General features: G+C 39.1%; 2 protein-coding genes across 2 annotated transcripts in view; one reads left to right on the top strand and one right to left on the bottom strand.

Moving 5' to 3' along the window:
- Window positions 1–20601, top strand: part of LOC137656833 (peptidylprolyl isomerase domain and WD repeat-containing protein 1-like) — a 44178-nt gene extending 23577 nt beyond the window's left edge. Inside the window, exons 7-12 of the mRNA XM_068391158.1 lie at window positions 87–205; window positions 2669–2861; window positions 3169–3403; window positions 4350–4538; window positions 5055–5206; window positions 19823–20601. Coding sequence (XP_068247259.1) covers window positions 87–205; window positions 2669–2861; window positions 3169–3403; window positions 4350–4538; window positions 5055–5206; window positions 19823–19966 — 1032 coding nt within the window. The 3' untranslated portion in view covers window positions 19967–20601. The remainder of the gene's footprint in view (window positions 1–86; window positions 206–2668; window positions 2862–3168; window positions 3404–4349; window positions 4539–5054; window positions 5207–19822) is intronic.
- Window positions 1–20680, bottom strand: part of LOC137656834 (peptidylprolyl isomerase domain and WD repeat-containing protein 1-like) — a 387155-nt gene that overhangs the window by 161919 nt on the left and 204556 nt on the right. The window lies entirely within an intron of this gene.

Here is a 20680-nt window from a genome sequence, read left to right as displayed (position 1 = left end):
GAATTGATTTCAGATGAGTAGAGTATTATATTGCAAAGGTTTTATGAACTGGTCTTGTACTCATATGAATTATTGTCTCCATACAGGTCCGTGTCTTCAAATTTTTAACCGGAAAATTAACCCGAGTGTTTGATGAAAGTTTGCAACATTACATAGAGTTGCAACAGAAGAAGCAACAAATACCAAATATGGAATTTGGAAGAAGGTCAGTACCAGCTGAACTCGGTTGAGTCCTTGGTTAGGCGGGAGGAACGTAGAGAGTAGAGGTCCCCTTTTTGTTTTTGTTTCTTTGTTGATGTCGGCTACCCCCCAAAATTGGGGGAAGGGCCTTAGTATGTGTATGTATGTATGTATAATTATTATTATTGTTGTTGTTATTATTATTATTATTATTATTATTATTATTATTATTATTACTAGCCAAGCCACAACCCTAGTTGGAAAAGCAAGATGATATAAGCCCAAGGGCTCCAATAGGGAAAAATAGCCGAGTGAGGAAAGGAAACAAGGAAATAAATAATTGATGAGAAAAAAAAATAACAATAAATCATTCTAAAAACTAACAACATCAAAACATATGTCATTTATAAACTATAAAAACACTTATGTAGATATTTTGTTGTAATCAAGATAAGATCATTTAGATTTAAAGATGTCTTTTTTAAGCATATTATTCCATTCAATAGTACTGCTGGAAGTAGTTAGAGCCAGCTATTTAATTACCTTCACCAACTTCGTTGTGGCGAAGTTCATGTTTTAATAGACTTATGTCTCTATGTCTGTGTATGTGATACGCACAACTCAAAGACGAAGACTATTTGACCGAATCTCATGATATTTGATTGGATGATTGATCACAATCTAAGGACAATTTGATTAGATTTTGGGAGTGATTAGGTCAAAAGTCAAGGCCAAGGTCACAAAAAGGTAAAACACAAATCTCCAAACTCAAAAACTATATGACCAAATCTCATAGAATTTGTTGGGATGATTCACCATGATCCAAGGACAATTTGAATAGATTTTGGGAGTGATTGGGTCTAAAGTCAAGGTCACGAAAAGGTAAAAAAATTTTTTTTTTTGGTATATCGTGGAAAATTTTTATCCAATTTGCAACTACGGACAAAATGTGCACACAGTATTTTAATTGCCTATCTTATGATATACAGTACGATATATTGATGGCATTACCCTTGTTTATGTATTTATTTGTTTGTATGTCTCTTTGTGTTTGTGATTCACATAGCTAAAAAAAAAAAAAAAAAAATTTGACCAAATCATGAACTTTGGTGGGATGTTTGGCCATGATCCAAGGACAATTTGTGCCATATTGTGGCCAATTTTTATCTGATTTGCATGAAACTAGGGCCATAATGTACATAATTTAATTACCTATTTTGTGATATTTTTGCTTTGGGATCAAATACCCACATCATCATCATCAGTTTTCTTGTTTGTTTGTATGCCTTCCTGTGTGTTTGTGATTTGCATAACTCAAAAACTATTTTGTCGAATCTCATGAAATTTTGTGGGATGGTTAGACATAATCCAAGGACAATTTAATTAGATTTTGGGAGTGATTGGGTCAGATGTCAAAGACAAGGTCACACAAAGGTAAAAAATGTCTTTTTACCATATTGTGGTTAATTCTTTTCTGATTTACGTGAAATTAGTGCCAAAATACACAAAATTCAATTGCCTATCTTTTGATATACTGTGGTTTTAATCAAATACCCACAACATCATCAGTTTTCTTGGTGGCAAAGGCAGCAGTGGCGAATGTATGCTCTTTACTATGTCCCGGTTCTAGTTATTGAAGTATTCCCTTCCGAGACAAACTGCTTACAGTATCCCTTGCTTATTAATTTATAGATGTTACTAATGGTTTAATTTATCTTTCCCTAATCCCAAGGTGCAATTCTTTCTATCTTGCACTTTTCATCTGTTCTCTATATTCCCCTAAACTTTTAATTGATCCATCTTCAATTTTCATTCACGATCAAAATCTGTAGGCGAGATCAATCCTGCTCTCCAACTTATCTTTTACTTTATAGTGCAAGTGCACATCTTTTCCTTGGTAAGGAATCGCCTCCCTGGCCCCATCACCATCAATCCAGTCATCCTTCTCCAATTAGTAAAAAACAATATATATTATTAGCTATTGGGTAGATTTGTTTATTAGTTCACTTCATGTTGTACTTAAAAAAGAAATGTAAATATGTTTTAAGTATTGAGGTGAATTCCATTGTAAAAGAGGACATAATTTTTTAAAGGCATTTAAAAAGTGATGAAAAGGAATGAGGATTAATTCTATTCTTTGGTTTTTTATATGTGATTATCCGTTAAGAAATCATCAATAACATTTTAATGGCAGATTTTTCCTATCCATTATTAGGCATATAATAAGATAGATTCCTTTTCTGTTTATTTGTCTGTTCTTTGCACCTGAATCCTTATCTGTTGTAGGTCTTTATTCATACTCTTTTACTATTATCTTGTAGGCCTTCCTATTAATTGTATAAGTTCTAATTCAATATCTATTACTTTCCTGACTAATTTTTCCTTATTCCTTCTCATCGCATGTCCAAACCATATCAATCTTTGAGATTTCAGAGAGGTAAAATCTGCAAGAAATACAGTTAATATTTGAATCTTTCTATTACAACAGAATGGCCGTGGAGAGGGACGTTGAGAAAGGCGGTGCTTTAGGTGTCTGCAACCTGGTTTATGATGAAAGTGGTCATTTTCTACTTTATGCCACTATGCTGGGGGTGAAAGTTGTTAACTTGTACACTAATCGTCTTGTGAGGACAATTGGCAAACCTGAAAATTTACGAATATTGAATCTTTCCTTATTCCAGGTAAGTGATAAATCAGGTTTTATTAGTTGGTACGGGTTACTTCTGCCCATAAGGAAATAGAATCAGAAAATTTTACTTTTGGTAGGATTGTTTAAAGTTATGAAACCTATTATTCTGAATGAACTTATAACATAAAAGAGACTTATATATATTTTAGCATATTGTAATCAAAGTTAGGTCATGTTTATATTGGTTTTATATTTCATATTATATTTCAGTTGGACTTTATTCTGTAAGGACAATTTATGGAAAGAAAATTCAAGTCTCAGATGCTATTTCACTATATTGTATATTCTTTTATTTTCAGGGAAAAGTAAAGAAAAATAAAGGTACCATCACTATGGAAATGCAAGCCTCAGATAACCCAGCCTTAGATTCTGTAAAAGCAGACCCAACTCTGGTTGCAACGGCATTCAGAAAAAATCGCTTCTACCTCTTTACGCGGAGAGATGCAACCGATACGAAGAGTGTTGACACTGATCGTGATGTGTTTAATGAGAAGCCTTCCAAAGAAGACATTATTGCTGCAACTGAACAAGGAGGTAAGGATACAAGTGTATCACTAACTTTGTTCTTTGTTCTTTTCCAAGTACAACATAGAATAGACAATTTATTTTTGTATCTTTTTGTCCCCAGTTTCATCACTCGCTCTCTTTAACTTTTTGTCTCCTCTTCTTAGTCTAAAGATGCTAAATTGTACAATATATCCAACTTTACTTTATTTCATTTTACATCTTTCCTCATAAAATAAATCCCTCAGGTGAACTTCATGAGTTTTTTAATGACTCTTGGTGGACTTTTTAAGCGTTTGATTAAACTCATTCAAAGCACCTCCAATACTAGCAGATGACAATAGATTTGATTAGGTGTGACATCAGAATATTAAGCTTAACAGTTGGAATACAGTTGAAAGATCATACAAATGAGGACTTAGGGGAGAAATGTGATGTGCAGAAGCTGGAAAAAAATACTGAGAACTCAGAGATTAAGATATTTTGAATATGTGATAAGTAGGATGTGGGACAGATAGTCAGGAAAACAGTAATTATGAAAGAGTCAGGACAGACTTGTGAAGAGGTTCAGGAAATTATTGAAAGGGGTAATAGATAAAGACTTAGCTTTGAGTATTCATGAAGACGGAGTGCACAATAGAAGATAATGAACATAACTAATTTCGTGTCTAATCACCTGAAGCAAACAACAGATGTAAAACTTCTTATGATCATACAGGTTATGTTGAATATGTGTTGGATTTATTCATTTCTATATTACTTATTTTTTGGGGGGTGTTAAGTGTTGGATTTTATTTCGTTTTGGGACAGGTTAAGGCCATGCTGTAAATGCATTTAACTTTGTACTGTTCTCTTTGGTATTGCGTAGTACAGTACTGTATAATACATAATGATCTGACATCTAGTATTAAGATCAAGATTCAAATAAAGATACAGTACTTTTTTTAGATTTATTGTATCATTTTATTATTTTCAGGTGGACAGAGACTCTATGAGACTGCCATAATTCACACATCTCTTGGAGATATTACTCTGAAGCTCTTCCCAAAGGAATGTCCAAAGACTGTGGAGAATTTCTGCGTTCATTCTAAGAATGGCTACTACAACGGACATCTTTTTCATCGTATTATCAAACAGTTTATGATTCAGACTGGAGACCCTCTTGGTAAGTCTTGGAACCAAGACCCATATTTTTTTAGCTGTAGTTTATTGAGATTAGATGTAACTCCCTGATTTCAGATTAAGATTAAATGTAATTTCTCTTTTTTAGACATTCTATCTCATGGTTAACACAAAATGCAAAGTGATAAGTCTTATTCCCTTGCGCTCTGCTGAAAATTCTAAATTGTTTAATCGTCTTTCTGATTTTTTCAACGTTTCACAGTGTCTAATTTTTAAAACTATCTTAAAATCTAGGCAGATATTTAGTAGGACTGATCAGTTTAGTGATCTCTTGCATCAATGATTTTTTATCATGTTGAGCATAGATTCCAGTTGAAGCTCAATTCCACACTGTTTGCATGTTTTTCGACATTTCGTTGTATCATATTCACATATTAGACAAAATATTTTTATTTCAAGTGAGCTATAATTTAATTTGCATTAGTATATTCAGAGGTATTTTGTTTATTAGGTAGAATAGTTCTCAGATGACCATTAATTATATAATTTTTTCCCTCAGGCACGGGGGTTGGTGGAGAGAGCATCTGGGGAGGAGAGTTTGAAGACGAGTTCCATCCATCACTTCGACATGATCGTCCATATACAGTCAGCATGGCCAATGCTGGTCCCAATACTAATGGATCTCAATTCTTCATCACTGTTGTTCCCACAGTATGTGAATAGATAACTTGTTAAAGCTTATTCATATTTTTTCACGACTTAAGTCATCTTTAAACAACTAAGTTTTTAGTGATGTACTAACTACAGTGTGACTTGAACACCACACTGGAGGTAGTAATTAAGGTTTTATTTGTCCCCCAGCTACATAACTTTATCCCTTTTACTTTTTATCTATTCCTATGCTCTCTGCCCACCCAAGGCATCCAACTTATCCCTATATCTTGTTCCAACTTTCCCCTATCACTAATAAACATCTTCGTTGAGTTAGCCCTTTTAGATTTTATAAATGTAACTTTGGTCTCTTTGAATTACTTATAAAAGAATTAATAAATTTTTGTCCTTATGGTCCTTGCACAGTTGCTCTGTAGGCCAGTGCTCTCCCCAGTAGTCTGCATGTAGAATCTCTTAAGGTATGTTTACCCTTAAAGATCAAAAAGACATTTTGTTTTTATACTATTCGTGGGTTTATGAATGATTTGGCCTTGTGCTTTACCTTCAGCCTCAAGGAAACATGTGAATCAGCCCGTCCCAAAGAAGGCGAGTGTTTTGAGTCTTAACTGTTGCTCTTGTGCATCAAGATAAAGTTTAACTACACTATAGTATTCAAAACTTTGCAAACTCAGACTCTCATACTGCATAGTAGGTTGGCCAGGGCACCAGCCGCCCGTTGAGATACTACCACTAGAGAGGTATTGGATCCTTTGACTGGCCAGACAGTAATGCATTGGATCCCTCTCTCTGGTCACGGCTTATTTTTTCTTTGCCTACACTTACACAGAATAGTTTGGCCTATTCTTTACATATTCTCGTCTTTCCTCATACACCTGACAACAATGAGATACTTAACACTTCTTCACCTAAGGGGTTAATTACTGTACTGCAATTTGTTCAGTGTACTTTCCTCTTGGTAAGGGTAGAAGAGACTCTTTAGCTGTGGTAAGCAGCTCTTCTAGGAGAAGGACACTCCAATATTAAACCACTGTTCTCTAGTCTTGGGTAGTGCCATAGCCTCTGTACCATGGTCTTCCACTGTCTTGGGTTGGAGTTCTCTTGCTTGAGGGTACACTCAGGCACACTATTCTATCTTATTTTTTTTTTCTTCCTCTTGTTTTTTTGAAATGGTGTGTTGGGCAGGCTTAATAGAAGGGCCATGGATGCCTGGTGGTTTATCAAGAGGTTGTCTTTTCCTTTTTCTGATTCTTTTTCTTCTCAAAACCATCCTTACTGTCCTCCCTTCAGTTGAAGTGGCTATCCTGGAGGGTATTTAGCCTTGCATGGTGTATCGGCTCCTCCATGTTGACCAGTTTTTCCGACTTTTTACTATAGTCCATGGGTATCATCAATCACTTTGTTTATAATTCTGTACGTATTGTTTTTGTTATAATTCTTGTTAATCTAGTTTTTAAGTATGATGTCTCTTTTTTATTTCTATTAATTCTTATGCTGTCTGGAGACATTGAGCGAAATCCGGGACCAGTACGTCCTAGATTTCGTCAATGTCGTCTTCTGTATTGCAATATTCGTGGTCTTCATGCAAATATCCAAGACCTTACAGTTGCGTCCAGACAGTATGATATTCTTTTGTGCTCAGAAACTTTGGTTTCTAATATGAGGCACTCATCTGAGCTCCTTATAACTGGTTTTAAGAAGCCAATAATGTTGAAACGTGATGCCATCCCTAGGGCCAGGGGAATGGCGGTGTATATTAGGACCGAGTACCCTGCTTCTCATAAGCCCTGCTATCAATGTGGATGTCATGAGATTCAGGTAATAAAAGTTTGTGGCAGGCATAACAACTTTTATTTATGTTCGATCTACCGGAATCCAGACATGGATGATTCTATCTTCGATTGTCTTCTTACCATTATGGCTAAGATACAAGAAGATGATAGAAAGGCTTCTTTTGTCTTTGTTGGTGATTTCAATGCTCACCATAGGGAGTGGTTAAGTTCTATCTCTCCTACCGATCGCCATGGCTTAAGAGCTTTAGACTTTGCCTCTGAATCAGGCTGTGAGCAAATCATAAATGAAGCTACTCACAGGTCTGGTAATTGCTTGGACCTCGTATACACTGACTCCCCTGGCGTTATAACTGGTAAGGTTGGTTCTCCAGTCGGGACATCTGATCATGCCTTGATTTCATTATTAGTGAAGACTGAGCAGCCTGTCCCTGATATATCATATTCTTGTAAAATTTATATGAAATCCCAAGCAGACTGGAATGGGATTTTACATGATCTTTTGTGCTTGAATTGGTCACAATTATATAATAGTGTAGATCCTGTTGTCCCTTTGAATGAGAATCTAGTCAACATAATTGATAGGCGTATCCCTTCTCGTGTGCTAAAGTACCGAGTGAAGGACAAACCGTGGTTCAATGATGATTGTAGACGTGCTTTTTTGGAGAAGCAGGAGGCCTATCAACTTTGGAAGGGTAACAGATCAGATTTGACCTGGAACAACTATACTCAGCTTCGAGCTTTTGCTCAGAGAGTTTATGCCTCAACTGAAAAAGAGTACAATTTAACCATAAAAGAAACACTTTCTGGTACAACTCAGGAACATAAATGGTGGTCTACCCTTAAATCTGCACTCTTTGGTGTAGATGCAACAGTTCCTCCTTTACTTAAACCAGATGGCTCAGTCACTCACTGTCCAAAGGAAAAGGCAACCCTTTTGGCTGATGTTTTTGACAGTAAACAGAGTAATGAAAAACTTGAACTTCCTCATTCCTGTTTTCCTGAGGCTAAACTAACTAGTTTAGCTTTTCGATCTCGTGAGATTAAAGCTCTGTTGATGGACCTTGATGCTTATGGAGGTGTAGACCCAAATGGTATTTTTCCTTTGTTTTTTATAAAGACAGCAGATTTCTTAGCTCCAAAGTTATCTGTTATTTTGCGCAAGTTAGCAAGAAGAGGAGCTTTTAGCACTAGTTGGAGAATTGGTAATGTTACTCCTCTATGTAAATGTGTTTGTGGTAGCTCAAGTCCCACTGATTACCGCCCAATTTCCATAACTCCCATATTATCTAAAGTTTTTGAACGTCTTCTGGCAAAACGTCTTAATAGGTTTGCTGAAGGTAATCATCTACTCCCTAGTTTGCAATTTGGTTTTCGTAAAGGCCTTGGAGCATGTGATGCCCTTCTTACAATCTCCAATGCTGTACAGAAATCCCTTGATTGTGGTCGGGAAGTTCGTATGATTGGCCTTGATTTTAGTGCTGCCTTTGACCGTGTTAATCATGAGGCCCTTGTTTTCAAACTGAAACAGTTGGGAGTGGGTTGGTCGTTTCTTAGCATTATTATTGATTTTTTAAGTAATAGAACTCAAAGAGTTGTTGTTGATGGGCACCATAGTGATTATAGGAATGTGATATCCGGTGTTCCACAGGGTAGTGTTCTTGGCCCATTACTTTTTATACTATATACACATGACATGTGGTTTGGCCTAGAAAACAAGCTTGTTGCATATGCAGATGATGCTACTCTCTTTGCATCAATTCCATCCCCTGAATGGAGATCTAGGGTTGGTGAATCCCTTAATAGAGATTTAGCTAGAATTAGTGCATGGTGCAAATTATGGGGTATGAAGTTGAATCCTAACAAAACTCAAAGTATGATTGTAAGTAGGTCAAGGACGGTGGTTCCTCAACATCCGGATCTCAGTATTGATAATGTTTCTTTAAATATGTATGACTCTTTCAAAATTTTAGGTGTGATTCTCGACAGTAAATTTACTTTTGAGAAACATATAAGGTCTGTGTCTTCTTCAATTTCACAAAAAATAGGCTTATTGAGAAAGTCTTTCAAGATTTTCGGTGATCAATCTATTCTGAAGAAGTGTTTTAATTCTTTCATTCTACCTTGTTTTGAGTATTGTTCTCCTGTCTGGTCTTCAGCTGCTGATTCTCATCTTAATTTGTTGGACAGAAACTTACGGTCTATTAAATTTCTTATTCCTGATCTAGATATTAATCTCTGGCACCGTCGTTCAATTAGCTCATTATGCATGTTGCATAAGATTTTTCACAACTCTGACCATCCTTTACATTCAGATCTCCCTGGACAATTCTATCCTGTTCGTAATACTAGGCAGGCAGTTAATTCTAATAGCCAGGCCTTCTCCATCACAAGGCTCAATACTACGCAGTACTCTAGAAGTTTTATTCCAGCTGTGACCAAGTTGTGGAATGATCTTCCTAATCGGGTGGTTGAATCAGTAGAACTTCAAAAGTTCAAAGTTGGAGCAAATGCTTTTTTGTTGACCAGGCGGACATAGTCTTTTTATAGTTTATTTATGACATATTTGTTTTTGATGTTGTTGATAGTTTATTATATGACATGTCTGTTTTGACGTTGTTTCTTATTTTAGAATGATTTATTGTTAATTTATTCTCTTCATTTATTTATTTCCTTATTTCCTTTCCTCACTGGGCTATTTTTCCCTGTTGGAGCCCCTGGGCTTATAGCATCCTGCTTTTCCAACTAGGGTTGTAGCTTGGATAGTAATAATAATAATAATAATAATCATTAATTCTATTAACTTTCTGACAGCCAGTAAGCTTTCTGTAAGGCCATATTTATTTATTAGACTTTGTATCTTCTTACCTATGGTATTACTTCTCTCTTAAACTTATATGTTGTTTTTCTATATAATACTGCCATTCTTTATACTTAATTTTCAGTTTAGATTTATTAGCAAAATCATCTATGTCTGAAGGAAACCCAGCCAGATAAGGTCTTCACCTTATTTGTTGAGCTCTCGTGAAGATGAGGCATTTGTAAAGTACAGTACATTGCTGGATTTTATTTATGGAACAATTTTTACAGCTTTGTCTGTTATGTTATTGATCCCTCATTATGATATGCTCTATTTTTTTGTATTTTAGAAATTTTAAGTTTTAATTCTACCAGTTTTAGTTTTTTATCATTGACAGGTAATCTTAATCATTGGCCTGGTTTTCTGGGTTAATCCAATATGATATTTTGCCTGTAGTGACTGATGGTATTTTCCCACAAAAGACTGCTATGTGCATTACTGCCTTTGTTTACTTTTTAAATTAATTACCTTATTTTCAATATTTAACTTAGCCGGTGATTATATAGCTGCAACTCTGTTGCTCGACAGAAAACTCTAAGGTAAAACTCGCCAGCGATCGCTACACAGGTTGCGGGTGTGCCCAACAGCGCCATCTGTCGACCAGATACCCAGTTCTCAATGTAAACAAAGACTCAATTTTCTCTCTGTCGTGCTATCGACAAGACGTACTTACTCGCTGTTGCTAAACTGGAGTTTTTTCACAACTAATTGGTGAAGTACATTATTCTAGTTTTGAGCTTTCGCTGTGCAGGGTTTCTCTTCACACAAATCCTTGAACTCTTTTTGATAACGGATTCTTTGTTGATGACTTTTTGATAGTTTTTTGAATTCCCCTTTGACCAATTCAAAATGGCTGACCCTTCACAAGTCCCCAAATTTAGGAAGTGCAATGCTAGGGACTGTTCAAGGCGTCTTCCGAAGGCTTCTATCGACCCTCACACTGTTTGTTCCAATTGTCGGGATAAAACCTGTCAATTAGAAGATCGGTGTGAGGAGTGCGTTGGGCTTTCGGAATTCGATTTTATCGAATTCCAAAAGTATACACGTAGGCTAGAGAGAGATAGAGTTAGGAGAAGTTCCTCTCGTTCTATTGATATTTCCTCTCCTCATGCCCCACAACCTATTCCTTCCCCTGTAGTAGTTGCTCCTAATCCCCCTCCTGGCACTCAGGAACCTTCGATGGCTGATATGATGCGTGCCATCCAAGCTCTGGGTGAGAGAGTTGAGTCCCTTGCTAGTGACCGTAATCAGCTCATGGCGGATGTGAAGGAGCTGAAGTGCAAAAGTGCATTGGGAAGTGATAAAGTGCCGAGTGATAGTGTTGTGGATAGTGTTGTGCTTGAGGGTTCGTCTGTTCGTGCCTGTCGTCCTCCTAGTCCGGGACCTCTTGCAAGCTCCCAAGTCCAGGGGAGAAGCAATGTCGTACGACAAATGGGTTCGAGAGGCTTTAATCAGCGAACAGACATTCCCTCCGTGGTATCGGGCGTATCTACCCAAGATCGCCCCTGCCTAACTAAGACGAGAGAGCCCATTTATACCTCATCTTCGGAAGGTGTTTCTCGCAAGAAGCCCTGGACCAAGGTCTCACGACCGTTAAAGCGCAAGTCGGTCCCTTCCGCACAAGTCCAACGGCCCAGTTGTAGCCACTGGGTCAGTTCGGACTCGCTGCCGTCATCCGATGACTGCTCACCTCCTAAGAGAGGCAAAGCGGTACCGCTTCAGACAGTTACACCGTCTGTCGCCGCACCAGCTCCTGTAGACCCTAAGTGGTCTCTACTGCAAGACATGCAGTCTAAACTAACGTCTCTTATGCAGGACTTTCGTGCGGAGAAGGTTGCTGCCGCACCAGCTAGTGCAGCTCCTTGCCTACAACCGCCCACACGATCGGTTGTGCGTCCTGTGGACGCTGAGGTAACCTTCTCACGCACACCAGTTGAGAGAGTTCTGCCACCCATGCGTTCCAGTGTGATCTGCCAGCCGCATGTTGACGTTCAGCGACGCACGGAGGTCTCCATTGACGTTCGTGAGGTTCAACAACCGTCAGAGTTGTTTTGTTTTGACGCGGTGCGTCAACCTCCGCAACCCAGTGTGGTTGCCACTGCTCACCCACATCAGTCCAGACAGTCTGGAGTAGACGCTGTGCGTCCCCGCGCTGCTATGGTTGTTGCCAGCTCACAGACTGGGCAGCAGTTCCATGACGTTGCGTCCGGCTCAGTCACGCATGCACCCGTGCGACCGGACTCAGCTAACCAGCCGTTACCCACTCCGTTGCCGTTCCCTCATCAGTTATCGGATGAGGGACTTTCTGATGATGATGTTGCTGCACACGTAGATGAACCGCATTCAGAACTGGACGAGCCTAAGTCTACGCAACCCTCTTTGGACTTTAGGAAAGTTTTGGCCCTTTTCAAAGAGATGTTTCCGGACCAGTTTGTTTCTGTGGCTCCGCGTTCTCCTCCGTCAGAGTTTGTGTTAGGCATGCCGTCAACCACTCCTGCCTTTACTAGACTCGTCCTCGCACGCTCGTCCAAGAGAGCTTTGCGGGTGATAGGAGAATGGCTGCAGTCCAAGAAGAGTTTAGAGAAGACAGCTTTTACGTTTCCCCCTGCTAGACTCTCTTCTAGATCGAGCGTCTGGTATGCCACGGGAGAAGTTCTCGGCTTGGGAGTTCCTGCCTCTGCCCAGGGCGACTTCTCAAGTCTAGTAGACTCTCCCCGCCGCCTTGCCATGAGACGCTCAAAGATATGTTGGTCATCTTCGGACCTGGACCACCTTTTGAAAGGTATCTTTAGAGCCTTCGAAGTTTTTAACTTCTTAGACTGGTGTCTAGGAGCTCTAAGCAGAAAGATCTCTCCGACAGAGAAGGAGACTTCCTTGCTCATTATGTCCTGCATGGACAAGGCCGTACGTGATGGGTCTAATGAGCTTGCTGCATCATTTGTGTCCGGAGTCCTTAAGAAGCGTGAAAACCTATGCTCATTCCTTTCAGCTGGAGTTACACCATGCCAGAGATCCGAACTTCTGTTTGCTCCTCTTTCCAAGTGCCTTTTTCCAGAAGACCTGATTAAGGAAATTGCCGCTTCTTTGATACAGAAGGACACTCACGATCTTGTTGCGTCCTCCGCTCGCAAAGCCACCCCTTTGCCTACCGTTTTATTCCGCCCTTTCGTGGCAGAGCCTCCAGCAGAGGAGGTGCTCGTGCCGAAGGGAAACGAGGAAAGAAGAAAGGAACCAAGTCCTTTAAGGGCAGAGTCTGACTGCCAGCTTCTTCAGACAGCAGTGGGAGCCAGACTCAAGAACTTCTGGCAGACCTGGGAAAAGAGAGGCGCAGATGCGCAATCTGTGAAGTTGTTCAGAGAGGGGTACAAGATCCCTTTTGTACGGAAACCCCCTCTAGCAACGTCCCCCATCGATCTCTCTCCCAGGTACAGAGAGGAAGACAAGAGACGAGCCTTGAAACGGGAAGTGTCTCTTTTACTAGAGAAGGGAGCAGTGGTCAGAGTCTCGGACCTTCAATCTCCGGGATTCTACAACCGACTCTTCTTGGTGTCAAAGAAGACAGGAGGGTGGAGGCCAGTGCTAGACTTCAGTGCTCTGAATGTCTTTGTCACAAAGCAGACGTTCTCCATGGAGACCACGAAGTCAGTCTTAGCAGCGGTCAGAAGGGAAGACTGGATGGTTTCTTTAGACCTAAGGGACGCCTACTTCCACGTCCCCATCCACCCGGACTCCCAACCTTTTCTGAGATTCGTTTTCGAAAAGGTTGTCTTCCAGTTTCAAGCCCTGTGCTTTGGCCTAAGCACAGCTCCTCTTGTGTTTACGAGGCTGATGAGGAATGTAGCCAAATTCCTTCATTTAGCGGACATCCGAGCCTCCCTCTATTTGGACGACTGGCTTCTCAGAGCTTCTTCCAGTCGTCGCTGTCTGAAGGATCTAAAGTGGACTCTAGATCTGACCAAGGAATTGGGTCTCCTTGTCAATATGGAAAAGTCACAACTGGTCCCATCCCAAACTATCGTGTATTTAGGGATGGAGATTCACAGTCTAGCTTTTCGGGCTTTTCCGTCGGCCCCCAGAACAAGCCAAGCCCAGTTATGCATCCAGAACATGCTGAAGAAGGAACAACGTTCAGTCAGGAAGTGGATGAGTCTGATAGGGACGCTATCATCCCTGGAACAGTTCGTGTCATTAGGAAGACTACACCTTTGTCCTCTTCAATATCACCTAGCATTTCATTGGAAAAAGGACAAGACGCTAGAAGCGGTCTCGATCCCCATTTCCGAGAAGGTCAAGTCTTGCCTGACTTGGTGGAAGGACAGTATCAGCCTAAGAGAGGGTCTTCCCCTGGCTGTTCAGACTCCCAACCACGTTCTCTTCTCGGACGCATCGGACGTAGGCTGGGGCGCGACATTAGACGGTCGGGAATGTTCGGGAATATGGAACTCGAGTCAAAGGACAATGCATATCAACTGCAAGGAGCTACTGGCAGTACATCTGGCCTTGAAAAGCTTCAGGTCTCTCCTTCAAGGCAAAGTGGTGGAGGTGAACACGGACAACACCACTGCTTTGGCGTACATCTCCAAGCAAGGAGGGACCCACTCACTGACGTTGTACGAGATCGCAAGGGACCTGCTCATCTGGTCAAAAGGTCAAAACATATCGCTAGTAACGAGGTTCATCCAAGGCAACTTGAATGTCATGGCAGATTGTCTCAGTCGGAAGGGGCAAGTAATTCCAACAGAATGGACCCTCCACAAGGATGTATGCAAGAGACTTTGGGCCACTTGGGGCCAACCAACCATAGATCTCTTTGCAACCTCGATGACCAAGAGGCTCCCAATATATTGCTCACCAATCCCGGACCCAGCAGCAATTCATATAGATGCCTTTCTCCTAGATTGGTCACATCTAGATCTATACGCATTCCCACCGTTCAAGATTGTCAACAAGGTACTGCAGAAGTTCGCCTCTCATGAAGGGACAAGGTTGACGCTAGTTGCTCCCCTCTGGCCCGCGAGAGAATGGTTCACCGAGGTACTTCGATGGCTAGTAGACGTTCCCAGAACTCTTCCTCTAAGGGTGGACCTTCTACGTCAGCCACACGTAAAGAAGGTACACCAAAGCCTCCACGCTCTTCGTCTGACTGCCTTCAGACTATCGAAAGACTCTCGAGAGCTAGAGGCTTTTCGAAGGAGGCAGCCAGGGCGATTGCTAGAGCAAGGAGAACATCCACCCTTAGAGTCTACCAATCGAAGTGGGAAGTCTTCCGAAACTGGTGCAAGTCAGTATCTGTATCCTCGACCAGTACCTCTGTAACTCAAATAGCTGACTTCCTCTTATACCTGAGGAAAGAACGATCACTCTCAGCTCCCACTATCAAGGGTTACAGAAGCATGTTGGCATCAGTCTTCCGTCACAGAGGCTTAGATCTTTCCAACAATAAAGATCTACAGGACCTCCTTAAGTCTTTTGAGACCACCAAGGAGCGTCGTTTGGTTACGCCTGGTTGGAATTTAGACGTGGTACTAAGATTCCTCATGTCAGACAGGTTCGAGCCGCTACAATCAGCCTCCCTGAAAGATCTCACCTTAAAGACACTTTTCCTGGTATGCTTAGCCACAGCTAAAAGAGTCAGTGAGATTCATGCCTTCAGCAAGAACATCGGATTTTCGTCAGAAAAGGCTACATGTTCACTACAACTTGGTTTTCTAGCCAAAAACGAGCTGCCTTCTCGACCTTGGCCGAAATCGTTCGATATTCCCAGCTTATCGAATATGGTAGGCAATGAACTAGAAAGAGTCTTATGCCCTGTGAGAGCTCTTAAGTTCTATTTAAAACGAACTAAACCTTTACGAGGCCTTTCTGAAGCTTTATGGTGTTCAGTTAAGAAACCATCTTTGCCTATGTCAAAGAATGCTTTATCCTATTTTATCAGACTGTTAATACGAGAAGCTCATTCCCATCTGAGTGAGGAAGACCAAGCATTGCTGAAGGTAAGGACACACGAAGTTAGAGCTGTCACAACTTCCGTGGCCTTTAAACAAAATAGATCTCTGCGAAGTATAATGGACGCAACCTATTGGAGAAGCAAGTCAGTGTTCGCGTCTTTTTATCTTAAGGATGTCCAGTCTCTTTACGAGGACTGCTACACACTGGGACCATTCGTAGCAGCGAGTGCAGTAGTGGGTGAGGGCTCAACCACTACAATTCCCTAATTCCATAACCTTCTAATCTTTCTCTTGAAATGTTTTTATTGTTGTTTTTTGGGTTGTCCGGAAGGCTAAGAAGCCTTTCGCATCCTGGTTGATTTGGCGGGTGGTCAAAGTCCTTTCTTGAGAGCGCCTAGATTAGGGGTTTTAATGAGGTCCTGTTGTATGGGTTGCAACCCTTGATACTTCAGATCCTAGGGGTCGATCAGCATCCTAAGAGGATCGCGAGGCTCCGTAAGGAAGACGTACTTAAAAAGGCAGAGTAATTGTTCAAGTCGACTTCCTTACCAGGTACCTATTTATTTTGTTTTTTTTATTTTGATAACTTCTAAAATGAAATAAAACTCTTAGCTCATAAAAGTGTAAACTTATATTGCTGGTCTCTACCCACCCCCCTGGGTGTGAATCAGCTATATAATCACCGGCTAAGTTAAATATTGAAAAATGTTATTTTGATTATAAAATAAATTTTTGAATATACTTACCCGGTGATTATAATTAAATGACCCTCCCTTCCTCCCCAATAGAGACGCGGTGGGACGAGGAGAAAATTGAGTCTTTGTTTACACTGAGAACTGGGTATCTGGTCGACAGATGGCGCTGTTGGGCACACCCGCAACCTGTGTAGCGATTGCTGGCGAGTTTTACCTTAGAGTTTTCTGTCGAGCAACAGAGTTGCAGCTATATAATCACCGGGTAAGTATATTCAAAAATTTATTTTATAATCAAAATAACATATTGCATGAAGATTTTACAACTACTGTATGTCCATATTTCAAGAAATATTCACTTCATATTTAAGGTGATGACTACATTTTCCTTGAAATTCAGGATTAGAACAGCAAATAATTCCAAGGACATTATACTGCATCCTATATTTGAAAGAATTGCTTGTCTATTAGGTATTCAGTGATAATTTTTGCACTAGTTCCAGTGCAGATCCGTTTCAGAAGTATATCACTTCTGCATTGGTAATATAACAAGCCAACTTTAACTTGATTACTGTTGGACATTCAAGACTTTAGTGGTTGATTCATTGTTAGGATAAGCTTCAAATTTAGTCATCTTTAGTGTGCTATGCCATTCTCTATTGTAAAATACTGTCATTCTAAGAATGCAGACTAATATATCTTTTGTCTTGAACTGTCATGCAGAGAAGTAGATTAGCTGGTTTCATCGCCTTTCTGTTGACTTATTATGCAGGGTCTTCCAAAGTCCCTTGTGATGAGCAAGGCCAGGCTGTATCTTAATGAGCTCTTCTTGCATCAATAGAAACGGACACTTGCACTTAGTTGGTTAATGACTGCAGAAGTGGATGAAATGGTACAACAAAAATACCCAAGAATTTCTGTTATGAGAATAGGAGATTTTCTTCTGAATGTATTTTTGAAAACATTTAATTCATTTATAGGACAACTTGTTCACCCCAACAAGGTTTAAGGGAATGATACAATATCCCATGCCATCCACCTATGTAATCCGATATAATTTAGTAATGCTTACTTTAGCGAATCGAGGGATATTAGGACCCAGGCTACCAACTCTGTTTTCTACCTCACAATCGAGGATTGTAGCATGCGAGGGTTTAACAGCAGAATGGTCTAAAGTAATTAAAGATTTTGAAGTTCTGTGAAAGACTTTCGAATCTGTAATGCACAGCAAACTTTAAGAACAATTACTGAAAGAAACTCTTTGAACACTAGACTTGAGGAGTTCATTTAGGGTGGCAATGGGACAGGTAGGACCAGAGTTACCATCTTAAGAGAGGATTCCCTGTACTTCTGAAATTTAACAAAGAAAGCCAGCCACATTAAGAGCTTATGAAGCTCATCATTAATGAAAGTTGGCTGATTATGTGAATTGTCTAAAGGTGGAGGCTTGTCATTATCATCGTCATCCCTGCGACAATCAACAAGCCTAGTCTTTCCTGGTGTAGTGAACTTTGGGCATACTATGGACGAGAATCAAACGTTCTTCTACTTATACTTTACTCTATTCTCTATCTACATATATGTACAGTCAGATACATTCCCAATTTTACACGAGATAATAATCTGAGCCCTAAACTTATCTATTTTAGCAATAATTCTATACCATCAAAAACTCACTTATATTAATTGGAAAATCCTATTTTACACTGTCAAAAGTATTGAAAAAAAACAACTACCTAATATTTACCTAAACTAATTAATATCACCAATCCTCTTTTCAATAAGCACGCCACTAAATATCTTGCTTATCTACAAACATATCTTAACAACTTATATCTAAATGTAAAGATACCAAGGAAGGACTTTTAACACTCTGAACCGAAACAGTTATAACCTCTATCATCTTAACACGATATTTTATTTTCATCATAATACCATATGATTGTTTTCTCTCCTCATAGAAAGTCCTATTCCACTGGTAAATAAGCCACCATATAAATCTCAAAAAAGCAGAATATTTCACAATTGTTTTTCAAAAAACCTTACAATATCCAAGCACTGAGTAATATCTGTGCAAGTACAACACTTAATTCACTCACTTGTGTTTTTCACTCTTTAATATACTGCTGTAATCAGAATTTGATCTTCGACAAAGTTTCCACTGCTTCGCTATCACTTTCATCTCAGTTCACCTTCCTGTTCTTACTGTTTGCATATAATTGACACAGGTATTTTAACTTTACCATAACAGTGATAAGATTCTTTCTTCAATAACTTTATTTTACCAATTGACAAGTCTTTTATCACTCTGTCTACAGCCTCTCAATTACTAGAACACCCCACCAGGTCTGGTGTCTCAGATAAACAGTTCATCCGGGTGATGGATATAGGAGTCACAGGCTATCACCCTCTTCTGTTTCATTGTTCCTACATTAGAAAACAGAATTATGTGAACAGATAAATGAAAGGCAAATATACGTAAGATTTATAATTTTACAAAACATAGAAAACTGCAACTACTATATTGGCTTTTTTCCTGAAATAGCAATAAGTTCCCTTTAGCTCTTTGCACTATTAACTTGGTCAGAGCCATTGAAAATGTATTTTGACAACAAAAATACCATGAGTGAAATGCACTTTTCACAAGGGTTATTTGAATCACATTATTTCTTATTATACAATTCACAAAGGAATGCGGATGGTGAACTTTCAGAAACATTTTCCGTGTACACTCCTTGCATAGTTGCTAAAAAAGCCAGGCAAAAACATCTTAATGCACAGTAATAAGCAAAAAATCTTGGGGAGCTCTGATCACTTCCAAACAACTGTAGAAACTGAGGAGACAGAGAATATCACAGCAGTTACTACTTGCCGCTAGAATGATCCTTCCTTTACCAGGGCATGTGTTTATTGAAGAGAAGAAAATGGGAAACTTAAAAAACCTTACGGGTAAAGGTCGAGTAAACTGAGCTTTTAGAGAAGAAGCAATATGAATATCAGGTGAGTGTAGAAATAAGAAATTTTATTAATAAGATTCTGTTTTACCTTCTACAACTCTGATTATTATTAAAATTTGTCTGAAGTTGTAATGCAAGATATCTTATATATTGATATATACAGGAATTAATTTTTGTTAGAGGATGACATTTTCCTTTCACTTTTCATTATACATTTGAATAATGTCATTCTTTGTAATTTGTTATTGGTTTAAGCATTAGAACTTTGCTATCTCACTAAAAGTACCCAAGCGTACTATATATGATACTTGCTTTTTTTCCTGTGAATTTCTATATTTTCCTATCATTTATATATGAAATATATTTATAATAATATTTTGAGTCTTACATGATTATACTTTTTCTTCACAGCCCTGGTTGGACAACAAGCACACTGTATTTGGCCGTGTAATTCGTGGGATGGAAGTTGTGCAGAATATTTCAAATGTTAAATGTAACCCAAAAACTGACAAGCCATATGATGACATAAGTATCCTGAATGTGTCTGTCAAATAATGGCTTTTCATTGTTTTACGAGTAAATTTTTTAACGTATTTGGAGTTTTTGTGTTATTCATTTTACTGAAACGAGAAAGCTGGATTTGTGGTCTTTTGTTCAAGTGTGAAGAAAGAAGAAATATTTTAGGAAGGAGGAAGAATATTTTTCATCGTAATCAAAAAGTATTAAATTTTGTACTTCCAATCAGTATAACACATGTTCACGTTGATATATGAAATTCTCTGTTTATAAAAGTAATGTACAGTATGCTCTTTTAAAGAGGCAATGAAAATATTTTCTGTGTAAGATTTATCACTTATAATCACTACTGACAATATTCTGCAATATCACCAAGTTCATATTAAAGCAACACGTTACTTACACCACAGACATGTTAACTAAAAGGATAGTTGGCAAAATTACCACATTGGCTATCAGCCAAACTTAAATAACTTCACTCTCATTTTATTGACTCCTGGGAGAACTGTGCCTGAGTACACCCTGCTTTTAAAGTGGTCCATATGAAACCTATCAGAAGAGACTTTCATAGGGCTTTACTTCTCATTTTAGTCTTCTATTCATGCCTACACATTTTTCCAGATCAATAGGTATTAAACATGGAGTTTTGAATCATGTGGGTTTGTCTTTGCATTGTGTGTTGTACTGATAATGAAGACAGTAGAGGTAGAGCACTATTAGTAATGTTTTGTAGATTTCAGTTTTGCATTAGAA

This window comes from Palaemon carinicauda, chromosome 17 (assembly GCF_036898095.1).
Source record: "Palaemon carinicauda isolate YSFRI2023 chromosome 17, ASM3689809v2, whole genome shotgun sequence".
Taxonomy (NCBI): Eukaryota; Metazoa; Arthropoda; class Malacostraca; order Decapoda; family Palaemonidae; genus Palaemon; species Palaemon carinicauda.
Note: the sequence above shows the minus strand (reverse complement) of the source record. Positions and strands in the feature narration are given on the sequence as shown.